The sequence below is a fragment of the Acromyrmex echinatior genome, chromosome 6 (genome assembly GCF_024713525.1).
Source record: "Acromyrmex echinatior isolate Ae372 chromosome 6, ASM2471352v2, whole genome shotgun sequence".
Lineage (NCBI taxonomy): Eukaryota > Metazoa > Arthropoda > Insecta > Hymenoptera > Formicidae > Acromyrmex > Acromyrmex echinatior.
Genome location: NC_141857.1, coordinates 2,968,126 through 2,989,920, shown reverse-complemented (window position 1 = coordinate 2,989,920; position 21,795 = coordinate 2,968,126). Strand labels below are relative to the sequence as shown.

The 21,795-nt window shown below is 36.6% G+C and overlaps 1 protein-coding gene across 1 annotated transcript in view; it reads left to right on the top strand.

Moving 5' to 3' along the window:
- crp (transcription factor cropped) overlaps positions 1 to 21,688 on the top strand; it is a 163,333-nt gene extending 141,645 nt beyond the window's left edge. Inside the window, exons 3-6 of the mRNA XM_011054908.2 lie at positions 3,010 to 3,160; positions 5,974 to 6,236; positions 6,795 to 7,249; positions 7,557 to 21,688. Of these exons, the coding sequence (XP_011053210.2) occupies positions 3,010 to 3,160; positions 5,974 to 6,236; positions 6,795 to 7,249; positions 7,557 to 7,947 (1,260 nt within the window). The 3' untranslated portion in view covers positions 7,948 to 21,688. The remainder of the gene's footprint in view (positions 1 to 3,009; positions 3,161 to 5,973; positions 6,237 to 6,794; positions 7,250 to 7,556) is intronic.
- The last annotated feature ends 107 nt before the right edge of the window (positions 21,689 to 21,795 follow it).

The following is a 21,795-nucleotide window of genomic DNA, read 5'->3' as shown; positions in this document are numbered from 1 at the left end:
ATCCCTTCGTCGATTATTTGAGGGGAGTTGTGAGCTTCGTGGAAACGAGTTCAGCAGGTGGGGTCACGAACTCAGGCACGCGATCGCGCGTTGCAGCGGATTTTCCTCTCTTTCGATCACCAGCTGCCAGCATTATTTCGCCCTTCTCATCTTGTACTCCTATATCGATCGCGGCGTATTGTCATCCCATTCAGACTGCGAGGAACCGCAGCTGTCGTACTCTAAACTTTTTCTTACGCACCGATGAGATCAGAAGCGTATAAGAATCGGTGGATTAAAAATTCGCCGAAAATTCTGTTCGTGTGTTCTAAAGTTTTATTCTTTTATATTTAATTATTATTTTTATGAATATTTTTATTATTAATCGCTATCGACTTTCGAAATTGTCAACAAAGTAAGTTAATCAAGGACTAATGAGTAATTAGTGCCGAATTTTTTTATATTCTTATATAAATAATGATACTAATATTTCATAAAATAAATTGGTATATTTAGAAAAATATTACTATTGTTATTTTTATGAATATAAAAAAATTAGAATTTAAAAATGGAAATCTTATGAATTAGAATTGTTGTTAATGCATATATAAGTTTGAATTATTATCGCAAATGTAAATTAGGCTGCGGATAGAATTTGCAGCGTGTTCAAGAAAGAAAAAGTTGTCCCATCTCTATAAATCGTTACCTGTTACCTGTAGATAACATCGTCCCCATCATCGCCGCCGCCGTCGCCGCTGGCGAACGGCCTTGGCCTGCGTCGAGTTTTGCAAAGCGATTCGGCTAACAAGAATTCGGCACGTGCATTGGAGCTTGGGCTGAGCCGACCGTAGAAGCTGCGTGCGAAAGATACGGTCTTCCGGCCTAGTAATCGACGCCAACCTGCTCCAAGAGATTCTTTTTATTCCGCTCCCGAGAAAGCAAAAGTTGTAACCGTGACGCTCTCGACCTTCCGCGACTAGACTTCAGAAACGCTTTCAGCAAAATTTGCGAGTGTGAATGAACTCTATTAATTATCTTTTTATCATCAACACGTATCTTTATTACATTTTTTCAAGTTGATTTACGATCTTTAATTACAGACGTTATATCGATTTTTAATCTAACTTTACAAGTATAATGGCTCCTTTCACGTTACTGTCTTTAAAAAGTTCAGTTCCTAGTGAGATTTTTTTTCTTATTAGATCACTTTTTATCTATTTATTCTATGATTGTACAAATACTTGTTAAAAATATAACAACAATAACCAAAAATGATTCGATTTGTTTTGAGGTTCTTCTAAAAAATATAAATATTTTATGAAAATTATAATTCTAATATAATCGCTCAAAATAAAATATTTGGATTTACTTCTAGACAATTAACTGAAAGTAAATAATAATTGAGATAATGTTACACTTTGATATATTCAAATTATTGACTTGTGATTTTTTAGTATTACATTTTTTTATATATTATATTATCTGCCGTTATTAATTTTCATTTTATATATATACTTGTGAAAATAAGCGCAACCTAAAATTAATTTATTAAAATGTTTTATTTAATGACCATTATTAAATCTGTCTTTTCATATCCGTTTTCCATTACTTGCATTTTAACTAGATAAAATGAATTTTAATAATAAACCGATATCTTATGATAAATCTCTTATCTAAATTTAGTAATTGAATAATCATTATTCAAAGTGTATTGCTTGTTTTTATCGTAATTTATATTCTATAAAAATATTGAAATAAAATAATTTATTATATTTTAATTCAAGGAGCTCTTTCAGATATTTTTATTGTGTACAAAATATCATATTATAATATTATTTCCAATTACTATGTTAATTGAAGATTAATAAAATATACGGAATTTCAATTTATAAATTAAATAATAATTTAATAATTTGCTTTTTGTTTTATTTTATATATATATATATATATATATATATATATATATAAAATCTAAAGTTATACTTTTTTATTTTTTTTAAAAGACCGTTTATACGAGATATGTAATAGTTACATAGTTAGAGATAGAGAGAGGAAAGTCGTGCAAAAGTTGCGTATCAATTGCTCGATTACTCGATCGAGGCTATCCAATTAACACCGAAAAAGAAGGGGCATCTCCGAGGGGGATAATCATCAGAGCACGTTCTTTCCTTTTTTTTTCCTTCAACGTAAGAACGTGACGCGAAGGACCGGCTGCTCGGAGAAAGGACGAGGCGGTGGTAGACATCATTCGTGCATTTACGATCGCAGCGTACACGGGGCATCTGTTCGTTAACCACCTGTCGGCAGGTGCGAATCGTACACCCGGCCCCGTTACCCCGCGCAGTTGGTATCAATCGGCTCTTTTGTTTTTGCTGGTCTGTTCTTCGAAGTCATTCCCGTTTTACTACGACGTAGTACGCACGACATGCGATAGCCTCCACCGGATGTTATCGGCCCATACGGTGTGGTCTCCTTCTTTCCATCCCGACCACGTAAAACCCTTTAAGCTTGTGACACGGTAAACAGGAAGTCCCCGGTCTTCTCTTCTTCTCTCGGCCGATGGTTCTCCGGTTCTCCGATGCAGGTTGCATGTGATGCGTGAGGAGCACCTGCGTCAAACGCGATCTCTCTAGATTTATTACGAGGTCTTCTCTTCTCTTTCTTCTCTCGAGTTCTTGTCTCCGGTGTTGTCTCGACAATTTTTATTTCTACGTCTTTTCTTGATCGTAAACGTACTTCGTGATTTTACTTCAAGTACAAATTTATTTTAGCACGAATTTTAACACAATACTGAAAAAATGTGATTAAAATTCTGATTAAACCAACAAAAGGACCTAACAAGAATGGCATTGATTGTGATAATCAGAAATTCTGTTCGGTCTCACAAAATGTCATTCTTGTTTTGGATTCTTTTGTTGATTTAATTAGAACATTTTTCTCAGTGAAAAGATGGTGACACTTGAAGATTGTAATAACCTGAAAAAGTATTACGATTTGGCAAGAAATAATTTCTGTTTATTTATGTTATAGGCTGCGATACTCCAACAGACTGCCGAATACATATACCAATTAGAGCAAGAGAAAACACAACTGCTGTCACAAAATTGTCAACTAAAACGATTGGTAAATCAACACGAAGGTGGCGATGTACCTATCAAGAAACGCAAACCCGATACACAAGGTAATGCTTTGTCAACTTTTAAAATAAATTTATTTTGTACAAAAGTGAAAACATTCATATGCTTTTTACAAAAGAATATATAATTTTATCAAAATGATCTCAAAGAGATCGTTCATAAAAAAATCCATTACAAACCGTGAAAAAGTAGCGATAATGTAAAACTGCATCAATAAAACATCATGTCATTGTTTGCTGGCAAACATTTGTATACATAAAGAGCAATAGAATTAACGTTCGTCGGCCGTCATATAACGTGATTTTCCAAATGGACTTGAATTATTTATCGCTCGTGCGACCGCGATTGCAACGTCCCATGTGGATTTGGAATCGTAAAAGCAAAAAGCGGAAACAGTCGCTGCAAAGCGCGAAAAGTTGCGCGGATATACATTGCAATCCGCTTATTTTACGGTTTTCCCGCTTTTATACGGCGCCACGTCGAAGTTTCTATAAGTTATTTCTCAATCGCGAAATTGAATTGTTGCATTTCTGAGACTTCCGTTCAAAAGTAAGTAAATACCGTCGTACTTTCAAATAAACATGACTATATGGATTTTCGCTTTTATGGTAAATTCGACCGCGCTTTGCCACAATATACATATGTAAAAATCGGAAGTTTCTTTTTTGATCCATTCATAAATAATTGATCCATTTTAATCTAATTTATATCGAATCAGTATACTAGCGATCATATTTCGTAGTAAGAGTGGGAAATTTTGCAAGCAGGAATTTTTTAATCTCGTGTCGACAACGTGGTCATTGCGGACGCATTTCGAGAGAGCCGTTCGTCATTTTCGCGAAAGTAATTACATTCTTCGCGACTTGATATCGCGTGAAAGGATGTACAGGATGTACATATTTCAGGAGGGAGGCTTAATATAATAACGAGGTGATACTGTCGCTTATATATAAATGAAAAATTTCCATAAAATTTAATTTGATTTGTGAAACTCAATTTCATTGTTATCTATGTGAAGGAGAATATCTCCTATGATATTTTATTACTTTTTTATCGAGATACGAAATAAGTGAAAAGGAGTCTCAATATTTTAAATAGGATTTCCTAGTAATTATTAAAACTTGTTATTTTAGTGTAAATAATTGTTAAATCTATGATATCGTTGCACATGCATCGTTAGATGTTCAGAAAGTAATATCAGGAAGGTTAAACTTTCGGGGATTATAAAGGGTCCAGAGAAACGGAGAGGCAATGGCAGCGTCAGGACCGTCCTCGAAAGTCTTTATTACTTCGAGGACTAAATACAAGGGGCGAATTAAGGGTACTCTCTCTGTTTCGACGCCGGTGGCGTTTCGACGACGTCGCCGTCGCCGTCGCCGTCGCGGCGGCGTGCCTGTCGGAAAGTATCTGTCGCGAACTTCGGCCGAGACAATTTCAATTTCCGGTTCTATCGTAAATTAGTTTCCTCCGTTCGATGGCATGGCGATATTCAGAAAGTTCGTCGTCGGCTGTGCGACGAAGCGGATTTAATGCCGACGAACCGACTTTTATCGATCAATCGCGGTTAACCCTCCCGATTGCCTTCAAATATCAACCCCAACATTTACAATAATTATTCGCCCGATGGAATAACGTATTTCGTAATCGAGTCTGCGGGGAAGAAGCTAATTCGAAGTCTTGGCAATTTATTTAAAATAATTTTATGAATATTTTTTATAATGCAAATATTGTACAAATAGCGATGAAAAATTAAGATATATAGAAGATATCTATGTTTTCATATTTAATGTTAACCGCTGCACTCAATAAAGTTATTATTATTATTATTATTATCAAATAGAAAAAAAAACATTTTAATTATTGAGATAATTTTACATTTTATTTAAATAATTATAGACTGCCTAATTAAACTTATAAGTATATGAATATTAAAATTACTTAAATGTTGAATATGGTGTAGTGAGAAATTAATATTGAAATATATATTCTTAGGATAAAACCATGAATAATGAATTAAAAACTTTATAAACAATTTAATAACATATCTCTTTTAAATCCACGTGTAGGCTGAGGAAAAAATTGATATTAATAGCGTTCGATGTCGCGGTGATCTCATTGATACCAATAGCCGATAATCACAGGTACCGTTCGAAATCACATTAATTAATAAATGTTCGATTGATTGAAAATGTTTGCAAGGACGACGGACAATTTGCTGTACCGTTACCACATTATAATTCACCGTAACATTCTATGATGTCAAATAATGTGCAAATGAAGTGAATATACAGGAACGTTACATTCACTTCGCTTTAATATAACATTGAAACAAACGGACTGGCCTTTGATCTGCGCGAAGTGTAATGGTCTCTATATTTGCTCTATATCGTAAACAGTGACCAGATTTAATTTCGCTCACGGTCTCGCATTCATTTATATCGCGCGGACAGGTTGGTACGCTGGCATGTGTGCGCTGGAAATCTAAAATATAATTCTGAAAGTTCATTGCGGTTATTCGCCGACTATAATCCAATTTTACGAGCCTTCCTCATAAATTAGTTTCATAAAAACGTCAAGCTGTTTTTACTACAAAAATTGTTTTTTTTTTACAGCTATTATTTATCTAACATATGTGACTTTTTTATATGTAACGTCGCGATTTTTGGAAAGTACAAAAAAATTAGAATAAACAGTAAAAATAATTAGAATGAAATATTTTTGTTCTAATTATTTTTCAAATTCTTGATTTTAGTTTGTTCTAATCTTATTCAAGCGCTGATCAATCGATTCACTTTTTTACAGGAGGGGATATTATGATTCAATATCTCTCTCATTTCGATTTCTTCTGCTTTTTCAGGTGTTGTCGTTAGTCTACCAATGCACGTTAGCGAGAGCGGTGACGAGGGCTTAGGTAGCATGTCCCCCGAGCCGTTGTCGGTAATCACAGTGACCACAGAGGGACATTCCGTTGTGAACAGCGATGTGGTGGAGCTTAAGCGACAGCTAGATAGGGAGCGTCAGGCGAGACTGCATTTAGAGAAACAAATGAGAGCAATTCAGAACCAGGTGTATCCAGAGAGATTCCGAGACAATCAGCTAATCGCTTATCAGCCCCACGAGGTAAATTCCATTCCCGTATTGCTTTCACTAATCTTTCGGGGAGTAAAGTAAAAGTGGACTTTGTGCAAATATAAATTAATCGATATAACTTTAGGAAAAGAAGAATAAATTCAAATCGATCAAATCGATAATATGAAACTAGAAAATTTGTAACTATAAAAAACGTTATGAAAGCGCGACAACAGAGGCCTTAACTGGAAAATCACAGTCAATGAAAACGAGCGATTTCGATTGCCGAGAGATCGCTATCTGTACACGATACAGAAAATAATCCAACCGTAAACTCGTTTGACCCTCGAGGATTTAAACGTTTTTCAGCCGAAAGATATTGCAAACATTGTTTTAATCGTTCGCGTAGATAACTACGTCTGATAACAGATCGTTGCAACATTGTATACCGTTTTATTATTTTATTGAATTGATTTCCTTCCCTTTCCCTTTTATCTACGTTTCGTGTACAAAATATTTCACCTGGTCTTCGCTGTGAACAGACACATCGCAAAGAGACAAGTTTCACACATATGTGATAATAAATAAAAAATGTCATTACTTTTTTAGGTGATTGAGCATACAGACAACGTTATGGCACAGGAAACAGAAGAGGCGGTAGCCACGCTTCAGGTGGTATCGGTCATGTCTTTGCCGCCGGTAGGCTCCACTCAAACTGTAGAGACATCCAGTCCGGATCCAAGCTCGCCGCCTTTGTCGCCGCAGCCGGCTGAAATGGTGTCGGAAGAAATCAAAGAGGAAGAGTCACGCGCGAGTACCCCCAAGATTGTCGCCTTCGCCCAGAATCAGGTGTTCACGGCGATGGAGGAGCCAACTACCGCGGATTCGTTCTCGTCGTCGAGTCGCGTCACGTACGCTACTTCATCCTCCGCAGATTTCAAGACTGGCTCGCCTCAGTACATCACCGCGAGTCCCAGCAGGCCCTTTTCACCGGTTACTGAACCACGGCTACCCAGTGTTTTAGAAGCCGCGATGAAAGCTGAACCCAAAGTTGAGGTGGAGAGGTATGTGATACTCGTTTATTTTACCTTAAATACGCAATATTTATAACAATAAAATAAGCAATCAATGCCGATTGTTTGTTGTATTTGAAAAGATTGGGCCTAAGTCAATAAATAGACTTTAGAAGTGACATTTAGTTTACCTTTGTTTCAAATATCTAAATCGTCTAATGTGACAGCCATTACATCACATGTAAACATTTTCTTGTACAGAAGAATACTGTAAGTCTGATTTTTTTTTTGTAGGAAATCTAATATACAAGATCTAATGAGAGTCAATTTTACAATGAAAATTTTCTTGACCCTGCAGGTTGCCTTCGCCATCAAGCTCCCTAGACGATGGTACGTCGCAGGCAAGGTTATACATCGCGAATACGTCTCGACAGAATCTGGAAACAATCGTCGAGGCGATACGTCATCTGGAGGGTGACCATTTATTCAGCGATGAACCAGCGCAGGATGTGCCATTGGCACTGACCAACAAGCAACAACAACAACAACAACAACAACAGCAACAGGCGACGGCGAACTCAACGTCAACGAAATCTGCGACCACTACGTCCGCCTCTTCACCCTCGACGACGTCTGCCACGGCAGCATCCGCGAAACAACGGATACTGCACGCCGATCGTTTCCTCCAATTTCATACGCAACAGCAGACCCAGCAGCGACCCGGCGTGATCGTGGTGAAGCATTCGTGATCCAATAACACCCCGCACTCCGTACACTGAACTACACATTCAGAACGACGATATTCTCACCTCCATCGCGCGAAATCATCGTGGTTTATCATTCGAAAATGAGGAATCCCTTTCAACCGATTCAAGAAAACGTTCGCAGAAACAGGAGAAGTGGTAGCGATTATCACGATCAAGAATCACGTGTATACTTCGCGCTGAAGAACTAGGAGATATATTGCGAGATGTACGAAGAGATAAATTTTATGTATGTTCCTATTAAGCGCTTCGTTCGTCTTCGCCTCGACAAGGCCGCTAAGAAGGATTAATAATGCATGCGATTGAAAGATTTTTAGATAGGAAGGACAAAGTGATTTTAAATCGCGGATATAGTTTATAGGTGAAGGTCGAATCACGTTCGAAGTTTGACGAAAGGATCCTCATTGCCGAGTTGTCAAAACGAAACGACATTATCGCGCTTTATCTCATGTAAATATTAACGATTCCTCCTGATCATTTCCGACGATCGCCACGGGATAGCTTTGAATCTCGAAGAGTCCTTCTCCCCTCTCTCCTCCCCCTCCTTCCCTCCTCTGGAGAAAAGTTCTCTTCTCTCGCGAGAAAATCACGAGGCCCGAAGTAGACGTTTCTCCTTCCGTTTTAATGGATAGAACATTTTTAAACTTAAGCGAGTAACTACCACGGTAATATTTCTAGCGCGTAAGGTTGCGTACGCTGTATGATATACATATATACAATATTACATACATATATTATTTGTAAAGAGTATAAAATATATATACAGATTTACGTTCTTTTTTTACATTGTTACGGAAATGAAGAAAATAATGACGAAGCGAGGAAAAATATTATGATATAACGACGCGATATATGTTTTTTCGATACTTATCATGGGGTTACCACTGGATAAGCGATTAGAAGAAAGTGGAAACTATCGAACAACAATAAGGTATTAATCAAAATACATCCACATGCAACGTTTAGTATTTGACGTACGTTATAGAAAAACGCGATGGAACTACGAAGCGTAATTCGCGATCAGTCAAGCCCCAATCCGTGCGCGTATATGACTCCTTTCTTCTGTGTTCTCGTGTCGCTCGAGACGTATCGCGGGTTGAAAATTCCGTTTAATCTGTGCCAAATATCTCCAGAGAGTACCCAGACGTTTTGTTCCTTCGTAATAGATGTAATGCGCGTAAAATGTAAAAGCGACGGCGCCGGTCGGTACATTCAGTAGACCGAAAAGCAGTAAGTCTACGATCGCTCGTCTTCTCTAATTTACTCGTCAATGCGATACATGACGATCTGGAGATGCCGTTTCTGTTTAGTAAAGCGGCGGCTTCTCTCGGCCGTCATTCCCGTTGCGTCGCCGATCACAACCGACCTCACTATTAGATTAACAATCAGCGTCGATCAATTAATCGCAAAGGCCGGAGAGGAATCGGAACGAGCAACGGGTTTTTTCTACGTCGGGCCGACGTCTTGCGATTCTTTTCGAGACTTCACTCTTAACCCTGCCGCATATAATACACATTGTACGAGTTTTTTCTACGAGACATACGGATTTCTTACAGCTTGCGGATACGAGACTAAGAGGCTTGGAATTTACAATTTCTCGTGCCTTTTCGAGGAGAGGAGCGATCGGCTTTCAGAAATGGTCGAACAATCGATCGACCGGCGAAGAGAAAAGGGCTGCAAATGTTTTGTTTTTCTTTTACTTCTTTCGTTTACACGCGTCTATATATTATGTGAATTGTATTTCTTTTTGTGTTACTTTTCTTTGTGCGAATATACTGTTTGATTGTACAAGCGTTATCGCTCGTCGAGTGTAGGCCCATAGACCAATTTTTAATCGATTATATTAATACAGATCTTTTCGCCCGTAATTTGCTATTATTACTGATACTATTACTACTCTACTATTACTATTACTACTACCACTACTTTCTTTTCTACGATGACGTTAATTGGTGTACGCGAATGCGACGTAAGTTTAAGAATTTAATGCGTAGATATATATGCCTACGAGAACATTAATTTTAAGTACTCTTTAAGTATGTAAGTTAGCGAGCAAACAAAGTAAGGCGCAGTGGTAAGACAGAACTACAGTTAAGATTTAGTTAACCTTCTAGCGTTTAGGATAATTATAGGGATTGTTTAGCCGACGCAAATTTGAAATACATCCAAGTTAATATTGTCTATCTGTATGATAAATGTGAAACGCTACTCCGTAACTATACTGCGTGTACATAATACCTTTTAGCGGATATCGCATAACACATGATCACCTAGCTGACGTACCACGACGCTAAAATAAGGCAAAACCTCGCCCTTCGTACGTTTCATCGTTTACGTTCAATTAACAGCATCTCATTTTGACAAGCGTGTATTTGGATATTTTTTTACGTACCATTGACATTCTCACCGTTCAATTATTTTTTTTTTTAGTATGCAGATATGTAAAGACCGCATTATTTTTTTGAGAAGGAATAAGAAAGGAGAGATATGTTTAGTGGAACAATCATTTCCGAAACGTACGAGAGGCGCTATATAGGAGATACGATTCTATCTTAGGCTTTCGACATTCGCGATGAAAGTGTGATCCCGGCGTTTCCGAAGTCGCGGATCTCGAAGGTAATGTACAAAGCTCGATGTCGACGTTCACGCGAGGACGCACGAGGGCCTAAAAAGAATAGAGAAATTCACCTTCGTCTCCATCTTTCGTATTTTCTCTACAATTTTCCCCCAGCGGATACAGAATATCCATTTATCTTCACGGGACAAGACTTATCGCCAAATAAGACGATCGTATCTTCTGTATATCTTGTCGCTCTACATCCTGCGATAATAGAATTGATGACAGCACGTGCTATTCTTATTATATACTTGAGCTCGGTGCCGAGTTCAATGGGAAAACAAATCGCTGGGAAGGTTTTCGAAAATACGAAAATGGACATGACGTTCGATGAATGACAGCAAATTAAATCATTTCCACGCGAGTCCGATATGTACGTCTCGTTTTCCCACATACGTCTGAGTCTTAATAGTTTCAAAAATCTCGTGCGAATATCTTCGGCGCTTCCATAATACATACACACACACACACACACATGCGCACACGCACACGTTACACACATACACATTATATACATACACATTATATACATTACATACGAAAAATATAACATATAAAAAAATATATATATACACGTACGATACTATATACGTACGTATCAAGTATACGAGTGTTACACACGCACGCCAGTTGTGCGTCGTGTTGCACGCATTTGGGGAAATCTCTTGGCGAGATCCTCAAATTTTACAATTGATACTGATTTGTCATTCTCCCTTAACTCCCTTTCGTTTCGGCGCGTTTCTACTTGATTCTATCACTCTCGGCACCAGCGTGCCACGATTTGCTCTCGATGGGTGACAGAATGCGGGAGAGGATTGAATTGAAAAGAAAATTTGAATTACACATCGCTGCGCACGTGTCGGCGTAAATTAAGATCGATGATGTTTACGGCATCATCATGATAGTTGCGAGATTAAATTAATTTTAGAACAAAGTCTAAAATTTTCCGTTCAAAACCAAAGATTGAATCGAACGAAATGAATTGTCTGTGTGGTTTGATATGCGAAAAATACTTTATCGCATTCTTCATACATACTGATATCATTCTTTCGCATCAATAACATGTGTGAACAGAAAGTTCCATATCTGATATTACTAAAACTTTTTCTTTTACTTTAACGCAGTACATTAGTCATTATAAAAGTTCGTAAGATTAATATGTTATATATTTATGTTATATATTATATTTTATGTTACATGTTACGTATTTTAATTGCAATGTTCTCGCGGAGTAATGTAAGTTTATTAATAATGATAATTATTACAACGATATATCTAAAGTTTATATTAGATACTAGATATTAATACAATTTTTTGCGTTTACAGCAAAATTCGCATTTAATGTTGTTGGACTATTCACGCTATCTGTGATACAACTATTTCGCAACTATCGATATTCCGTCAGAATTAAACGCGTTTTATTTTATATATCTTTCTCTGACTGTTATCGTGCACTGATCTAACACGCCCATTAAAAGCAGGCTTGTATTCATTGAACGTGACTATGAACGTGATATGCTCGATTATTTATAGCTTATTATGCAAGATTTAATTATAAGCGAGCAATATTTGGAGCCCGCTTTATTTGGACTTTTATTGCGTTAAATTCTGATGCATTTTCGAATGATATCAGTATAAGTAGATGTTATTCGTCTATCAACAGCAGACTTAAAAATATTAGCTCCTTCCCAATTTAATAAAACTGTTTTCGTTAATGAAAGCATATTTTTTTTCAGTTGTACAAGACAGTTTTGGCCGTTCTGATAATACAAGTATATATGATACCTTCTATTCTCGCAATAACGTATGAGTAAAATTATGGTTTGATCAACAAGACGTATATAGATAAATGCATTTTGATTAAACCAAACAGAATGAACCAAGTATTTCTTCTCTTGAACACAATAATACTATTTTACAAAGAGACATTTATCATTTGTTTTGATTAAACTTTTATTCAGTTTCAACGAACTCGTAAACACATCAAGTCTTACATAATACAACATAGTAATTCTGTGCTATGTACATTTTACGAATAAAAGATATATATTGAGTTTCAAAATTATATGTTAGACTGGTTTACTAAAAGAATATGTATTAAAATTAAAAGCGATATTTTTAATAATTTAAATAATTTTTTAAATTATTTTTAAATTTAAATAATTATTTAAAACCAATTTTAAAAATAAAAAAGATTTCAAAAATTAAATCATACAGGAAAATAAAAATGTCAATATGAGCCAACATGGTTGACTATGTATAACAAAACATTAAAAATTTTTTAGTTTTAACAGAAATAAGTTATTATCTGAATCTAAATGTCAATTTTTATCCATATAATTTTTCTGAGCTTTCCCAGATCCTTTCCTTAAAATTCATCGCTACACTGTGCGTCACGATGTGCGAAAAATCTTAGAAATCGTTATCGAAAATTTGTCAAATGTCGTCGATACGTTTGTGCGAGTTTTAAGGGTGAAGACTCGAAAGGTTGATCTTCGAACGGCGTTTCATTCATGAGAAAGAGAGAGAGAGAGAGACAAAATATAAAAAAGAAGTTTCATGTAAAACAGGAATTATAATTAGATTTAAATGGCCACTCGAAGATCATACGTTTCGTGAGAAAAGAGCAGTCACTGTCTGCCGCGGTGACACGGACATTCGATCGGCTCGATCGAAGCGATCTTTTTTATCGTTGAATATATACATATAAAGTATAAAAATAAATATATAAATATATATACATATATATGTATGTATATATAGGTATATATTATATATATAACACAATGGCTCCTATAACTTCTCTACAGCTTCGTTGAAAGGCAGAAAAGAATAACATGATACGGTAACTGCTAAAGAAAGTCGCTGATAGAGTAACGTAAGGGTGTTGAGAATGATAGAGAATGTGTGAAGTGCGAAATGAGTAAAGAAAAGTGATCAGCGATCTTCAGGGATTGCGAGAGCGAGAGAGTGGCTGTGCGAATCGCGCGTACGATTACGAGAGCGACGAGGAGATTTATACCGTTTAAGATTAATCCCGATTTGTACACGTCGTGGCAAATGGCGACTGAGAGTGGCGCCGAGATTACTCAATCGACTGCCTCCGGAAGACTACGGGTTGTGTACGTTGTGAAAAGTGACGAAATTTCACTCGGAATAAAAAAAAACATCCCGATTCTTCTCGCCGGAGTGGAGGAAATCCGGGGTGGTATAAAAGAGTTTGAAAGATTACAAAGGAAGTACGAGCCGTCTTTCAAACTTTCGAAAGATATCGAAATGATTTTTGGATGTCTTGAGATGTCTGCGATATTAGAATAGTATCTTTTCCACGGTCTTTTCAAGTATTCGCGTCGAAAAAAAATAAATAAATAAAAAAAAGAAAGAAAATGAATTATCCGACGTCACACTCGTCTGCTTTCTGGAGCGCGGCGCATCGAAATTCGGCGACGAAGACGTTCCGCGAAATCGAGTAATTATTTTTTTAATCGGGCCAGCATCCCGTTCTCTTTCGCCACGGGCCCGCCAGGAAATATGTACATAGCGTAAAACCGTAAAAGCGTTAGAGTACTGGCGAAAGAATGTACAACACAGAAGTAAAATAGGTAGATAGATCTGGTAGAAAGATGAAGGGGAGCGAGAATGAGGGAGACAGGAATAGAGAGAGTGCACGAAAGAATGGTAGACGGTAGATCGTGCGTATAAAAATAGCGGAACGTTGTAACGAGTAGATAACAACAGACAAGTCGTTTTCAGGAACAGAACTGAGTAGCGTGCGTGTCGTAGGATGCGTGTTCTTGGCGCGTGAATTTGGCGAGCGAGAAAAAGAGAGAAAGATAGAGCGTGAGTGTGCGTAGATGTAATTTGTAGTGCGCCGAAAAGATGTTTCCTTTTTTTTTTTTCAAGTTCTTGAAATATATTTCTTTTTCTTTTTTTCTTCTTAAACGAAACACTTGACTGGACTTGAAATCATATCGAAACTCCGTATCCGTCGATTGAAGAATGATCCGGGCTCACGCGGCGCGTATGGTGAATCAAAGACGTGCAATATACAAATCGTCATTGTCACAGAAATTAAAAAAAAAAGAGCTACGACTGAAGAATTCATTAATATAACGTATTTTCTGACGTAGCTCTCGTTAACTTGAATTGAAGGAACGAGAGATGACAGACATCAAGTACAGATCACTAACATCTTCGCGAGAGTCTTGAAGACGGCTGAATTATTTTAAAAAGCCGGAAAAAAACGACATTAAACATTTGCTCGAGATTATTTTTAGTCGAAAACATTCATGTCTTTTGCATTTATTTACATACTTCTTAGATTTCCGCAATCACATTGAATGTTATTTAATGTTGATTGATAGTAAGAATGCGTATCTAACGTACGCGCTTCGAAGGAAATCAAATTTAACTGAGAAGTATATAACTAATTGTCGAAGGATAGAAATTTATTACTGATGACGTTTGTCTCAAATTCTCTTTCTCGAAGTTTAATTTTCTTTTCTCAATTTATTACATTTCTCGCAAGTGATCTTAAACTCTTGGTTAGCGCTGTAAGTATCTGTTAATAAAATTGCCTGAAATACGTAATGACATTTTCAACTAATGTTATTTGAAAAATGTCGAGAAAATGTACCAGCTATCAAATACGCACTAAACGAGACGCTTTATTCGAGAAGCTCGAGAAATACACCGATACGCTCTTAATTTTTTAAAGGCATTGAAAACAACTTAATATTACAACTCGAATAATAATAAGAGAAGCATAACGTGTCGACCAAATAAAAAAAATCCTGTTAGAGAGCTTCATAGTGCAAGATCGATACAGAGGATTAATATGACAGCAATGCATCGCGTTGTATGTGATAATGAGAAATGGGTAAAGCATTTGCAGTTTGTCTATTTCAATTATTAATTAACAATACACTAGTCTAATCATTAAGAAGTCGAGTTTCATAAAAATGTTTAAAAAATATATACATGAAACATAGAATAAACCAATAGAATAAAATTATTGCCGAGTAAAGATTAGCCGTTGAAATTTGTAAGTACTGATATATCGCTCGTATTACAAACACGCGATGTATTACTCCAGTTTTACAATTTCCATGGACCGTCCAGTTGAGTACGAGGAGAAAGGAGAGGGTTACCGAAAAAAACACATGGCTCCTTTAGAGACCTTTTTACACTAATAATAGTCAATTCGAATTAAAAAGTGTTCGATCGTCTTTTCCATTAAGATATCGAGAAATCTACCCGTTGTGGTATTTCACGATTTATGCAATATACAAGATAACTCGACTAATCAGGCTCGAATCGTCGCTCGATCATGAAAAATGAATCTCAATTGAAAATTTCACTGTCGGCGAAATTTTTCGCGGAATTTTTCTAACTTTGAATAGAATGTATTATAAATTATAAAAAGGACAATTTTTAGCAAAGACAGTGCTAATACAGCGCAATCGAAATCCAGACGAATGAACCGAGTCGACGAATCTTTTCACGTTTATCACTCAAAGTTACTGTTGTCTACGCAAATCGAAGAATTCCAAAGTTGCAAAGGTTTCAGTGCAGTAGGAGTCTTTCGACACTTTTTAAGAATGTTTTTTTCTTTTTCATCTTTAACTTTGTCATCTAATTTTCATCTTCATACATTGCATTCAATTTTCGAAGAAGATGGAAAAGATAAAAAGCACATTTGTTATGACTAACGAATTAGAATCAAAATTGATAGACTAGAGGTTTTGAACGCAAAGAAAACGGATAGTTTTTAAGAAAGAAAATTAAGACAATTGCTGTACTGAGTCCTTTACTCGTTGCACGAAGTTTTCTATAGTCACATATCTCTAATGGATAAAGTCATCGTTTCATCTGACAATGACCACAAAGCAATTCAGTTTTTCTAAATGAAGTGAAAAGGAGAGAGAGAGAGAAAAAAAAGGTAGCATCATTCTCTTTAGAATACGCGCTTTTTTCTACGTGTAGACAACCGATAGCCCGATGCAATATGAGCAAACCTCGATATCGAAGATCGAGTATCTCTTCTTTTTACGAACCGAAACAGGAGAATAACTTCTCGAGACTGAGACAAGAGAGCCGTGACACCGACGGGAGTACCGGTGGGCGCAATTAATTAATAATAAAAAAAAAAGTGGAGACTAAACGCGCGATTGAGAAAAAGAAGAATGCAAAAGTTCCTCAAGTTCAAGCTGCGTTTGCCGCGTGCGTTCGTATTCTCGGTAAACGCAATTTTGCCTGACGAAGCGAATGTCGTCCGCACGTCGTAAACGCTGCCCACACCACAAGAACAGACTGCCATTGAGTTTCGAGTGTACTCGTTCGTAATAAATAGTTGTAATTGACCGGGACTAAGTCGATTTGAGAGAACGAATGAGAGAAATGGGAGATGAATGCGTGATCGAGTGTGTTTGTGTGATTTAGTGGCGGATTTATTGACGTACGTGGGCTCTTAGGTTCGTATTCATGGTCGTAGATCGATCCGCGATTGATCCTCATTTCGGACGAGCTAGGCTTGAACCAAAGTTTTGAACTAATCGGATTTATTTAATTGTGATTTGAGAAGCGTATTTGAAATGAAAGATTGATTTGAATCTAACTCAAGTCGGACTTAGCTCAGATTGAATCACGATGATGAATACGGCTCTTAGACTGTTTTTTATAAATTCTCTCTTATAACTATTCCTTTTTTAAAAAAAATTTTTTTAAAATTTGTAACGATTAATAAATAGCTGTAAATTTCGGTAACGGCATAGAAAAAATATTACAATTAAATAGGCAATCGTGAAGCTTTTAATTGAAGATTCGAAATGGAAACGTGGTTGAAAGAAGATGAAAAAATTAAAAAATAAAATTGATATCCGGAGAAATATACGTCACGTACAAAAAATATATAACAATGTAATTGTCTAAGAATCATTGTTCGGCACTTGATTTCGTTTTCATCTCGAGTCTTTAATTATCGCTTACTTTGAATCCGTCACTCTGGCGTGAATGTTTGAATGTCTGAAGAGAGAACGGGACGATCGCGTGTAAATCCTTCCGCAAGTGAAAAGTCTTCTTGGGCTGTAAGATTCAAATTTCTATCACCAAGTTCTGCCGCGAAAGAGGACAAGTCGTTCGTTGACGTTGGCTGAAGACATGACGCAGTCTATAAAATTGGCCGTGGGATTGTACTGATCGAACATCTTGATAAAAGAATTACTCGGGATCGGTCCGAGACGATGCGAGATTAACGGCGCGCGTTAACGAGGTTTTGGTCGACTGACATTTATTCTAAGAGAAGAGCCTGTGTATGAATCGGTAATATGAAATGGAAGGGAAAAAGAAGATATATAATTCTCTGTGATGTATTTCTATGATTTAATTATATGTAATTATGATTATTCTTACGATTATGATTAATTAATATTATTTGCGAATAAATCGCTGTGCAAGTATCAATTAGTGATTAGTGTAAGATAAAACGTAGCGCAATCGAACATTGCTAAGAGGCGTATCGCGTCCGTATCCTAGATACTGAAAACGTGAGAGATCGCACAAATCATATAATTTATTGCACTACAAACACGAACGTTAATCGCCCCTGTCGAAAGTCGAAATATGGGAATCATATAACCGGGAAAGAAAACTGTTTAAAATTTATTTCCAAGGAAGCCGCGGGAAGAAAAAGGAACGACGTTCAATAAAATACGTATATATTTTCGCGCGAGGATAGCTCATTTTATCTGCGTTATTTATTTATAACTGACGAGCGAGTAACAATATTATGATCCTCTCGATGAACATATTGTTTGGTTTGCAAGAGCGTGAACCATGCGAGAATTATCTCTGTGAATTTCTCCAAAACAAGAAATTCACGATACTCGCTCATTTATCAGCGTCCAATATCGCTGTGAAAAATTTAATAATTCGTCAGAAACACGTATAATGTAATTGCGCATTATAAATTTTATTGAAAAAAATTTTATGTGTGAGAAGAGAGAAATTAAAATAACATAAAATAATTAATCGAGATTTTAAACAGTTAAGTTTCTAATTATCTTATTAATATATTTCTGCTTCTTCCCCCCCCCTCCTCCCCCCCCCTCTATGCTTGTCTTAGACAACATAAATTCCCCAAGGAGTGAACTGTCTTTTTGTATATCGATCGATTATTATATATTAACTACGTATGCTACGTAAAGAAAAGTAAACGGAGATATCAAATGTACGGCGTGTCATGACGAATCGATCGAAAAAGCGATAGGAAAACTAGGTAGTCATTTAGAGTGTCAGGAAAGGAAAAAATGAGAGAGGGAGAGTGAAGGATGAAATGCGAAAGAGAATGCGTCGATTTTTGCGAGTGAGAGTGCGAGAAAGATTTTTCGTCGATTAAGCTCCGTAAAATAATAAGAACGCCGACTGCATCACGGCGACTCGAGCGAATCCAGGAAACACTCGTTAATATTGCCGATGACGGGAGATCCACGTAATTCGTTCGGGTCGGCGGATAGCGTTAAGAATTATGATTACTATCGTATGAGAAAAAAATAGAAGAGAGATATCGGATGCGGCTGGAAATGAAGCGGAGGTTTCGTGCTAAGGCGACTTAAGGCGTTCGAGAGAGAGAGAGAGAAAGAGAGAGACGCTCGAACTGGGAACTCGAAGGAAATCGCCAATATTATACAGGGCGTCCTATGACCCAGGGCATTTTTGAAATCGCGCTACTTTCTCGAAGAAAATTTGAGTGTGAAAGACTTTCGAGTAATTAGCGATTGAAAATAAAACGCTTTTCGCGGAATAAGCTTCGAAAGGCAAATAAATTAGCAGAATATATTCTGCTATTACATAGTTTAATTTAATGTAACGTTTTATCATTAGATATTAGAGAATTATGGAGAAATATGAAAATTATAAATTTTCCCGATATTTTGTCTAAAAAATATATCCCCAAATTGGCCGAAGAAACTGTGATTAAAAGGACAAACCCGATGTTTCGGCGACACCCTGTATTGTAGGACTCCTTTCGAGAGAAACAGAATCGTAAAGCGATATATTCGGCTCTTATCTGCTATTTCTATCGATTGATATTTTGCCACGCGTGATTAGGTATTTTGGAAGAAGAAAACTGACTGAACACAGTCATTCGCGAAAATGTGCCGATTTTAATTCGAAAAATCACGTTTGCAAAAACCGAAGCGGAAACACGATTTTATTATTTTTGCAGACTATCAAAAAAATCTCGTACATCCGTGTGAATCATTTACTGCGAAAATGTGCCGTGATAAAAGAAATAATTACAAAATGATTAAAATAAAATTATCATCATCTTTTTTATCACGCAAAAAGAGCGTCACGTTTATGCTTTATTCTTGTTCATCACAAAAACCTAAATCAGTTATATATATCCTATAAAGAATGATATAATGGAATAAATCACAGAGTGATACTCTCCATGCTGCGGCACATTGATAAGTAAATGATAGCGAGATTACTTTAGTCGGGCAAAAACGAGCGAGAGAGTGGATACGAGAGAGAAAGAGTGGGAGAGAGTGAGAAAATGCGTTAGATAGAGAGCGAAGTGTCTTAGAACTAATGGAATTCCTCTGCGCGAATGCACGGAACGCGCTAAATACAAGCAGCCACCTCCGAACGAGAAGTCTTCAATACCATTTGCATATTGCTTTATTGTTACACGAACATTATAACGATATATTACATTAAAAAAAAAAAGGAAGGAATATTACAGGTACAGCGGTACGCATACGATTAAAGCGTGAGTTCCACGACGCGACGACGACGATTGCGCGGATAAGTTTCCGATTAAATTTCTTCACCAAGATTTCATCATTTCGTACTTGGGATTTTTTTTAGAGACGCGATTCCAGCATCTCGATCCTCTCTCGTGAAACCATTTTTCACGTTGATACGATTGCGCATACAAATTTCGACACGAGTACAGAGAAAGAGAGAGAAAGAAACTCGATAAAATTGCCATTTGGTCACTCAGTTAAGTGATTAGATTGACAAATGTTCCGGCTAATGAGATGTATTTTATTACTTTTTTTTTTAGCAAAGATAAAAATATCATTTCTCGCTTATCATTCTAGAGCAAACTCAAGAATTATCAGCGATTGTATATTAAATCTAATTTGCGCTAATTACGTCCGATTCAAAAGACCCTTCCGCGCGATTAGAACGTCCTGGAACACACATACATACTTTAGATACTATACGCGTTACGTTTTTGTATTTACGAAGAAAAATCTACGAGATGGGAGACGGACTTACTTTTCCCTCTTTTCTACTACTTTGTATATTACCAAATAATCGTTAATTAGAGAAGTTATTATAACTAGCGTTTCGTTATTTTAATCAACAAGATTTTATTAAGCGGAATGTATAACGACGGTAAACGATTGCGTAACCGTCGTTATCGTAACGATGCGGCCTGATTTACGCGTTTCCGTTGTTGCTTTATGTGGTAAAGTTAAACTCTATTTAATTCGCGTACATTTGTCAACGAGTGGGAGATCGATGTTTATGATCAATTCTTCCTCTGCCTTATTTTTCTTCGCCTGTAAGAGAATCTTAGCACTCGTTTGCATAAATAATATTTTTCATAGCTTGGAAAGTCTGCCAGCATTTATTCGACTGATTAAAGATACGCGAAAACTACACATGATACAAGACAAATTTAATAAACGTGATCTCTCGCGGACAATTTTCCTTTTTAAGATCTGTGAATCAAGTGGCATCGTTCCTGAATATCTCTCTCATTATACGATAAAGTATAATAAACCTCGCAAATCTGTCGACGTTGGAAAGCAATCGATTGGTTCCTTAGAAGCCAGAGAGCCAAGAGATTGCGCCAAGAGAAGTACAAATCATAAAAAAAAAAAGAGAGAATGGAAAAGAGAAAAAGATGGTAACTGCGAAAAAAAAATCAATCATTCGAAGATGAGATAATGTGACCAATATCGAAAGAGGTGTAATATTTGACTTTACTTTCATCGCTTTTCATTCATTACCTTTGATTATATTATTGCTTGTAACATTCATTCGAGATACCTTGAATACAAAAAAAAGTAATAAACCATGTTATCCGCTTGTTTCGTCCCTTGTATGAAACCCTACCTGTGATATATCAATAAAGCACGCTAGATTTCGATACGAACGATTTTTATGCGACAGTATATTTGACGATTCATTTTATT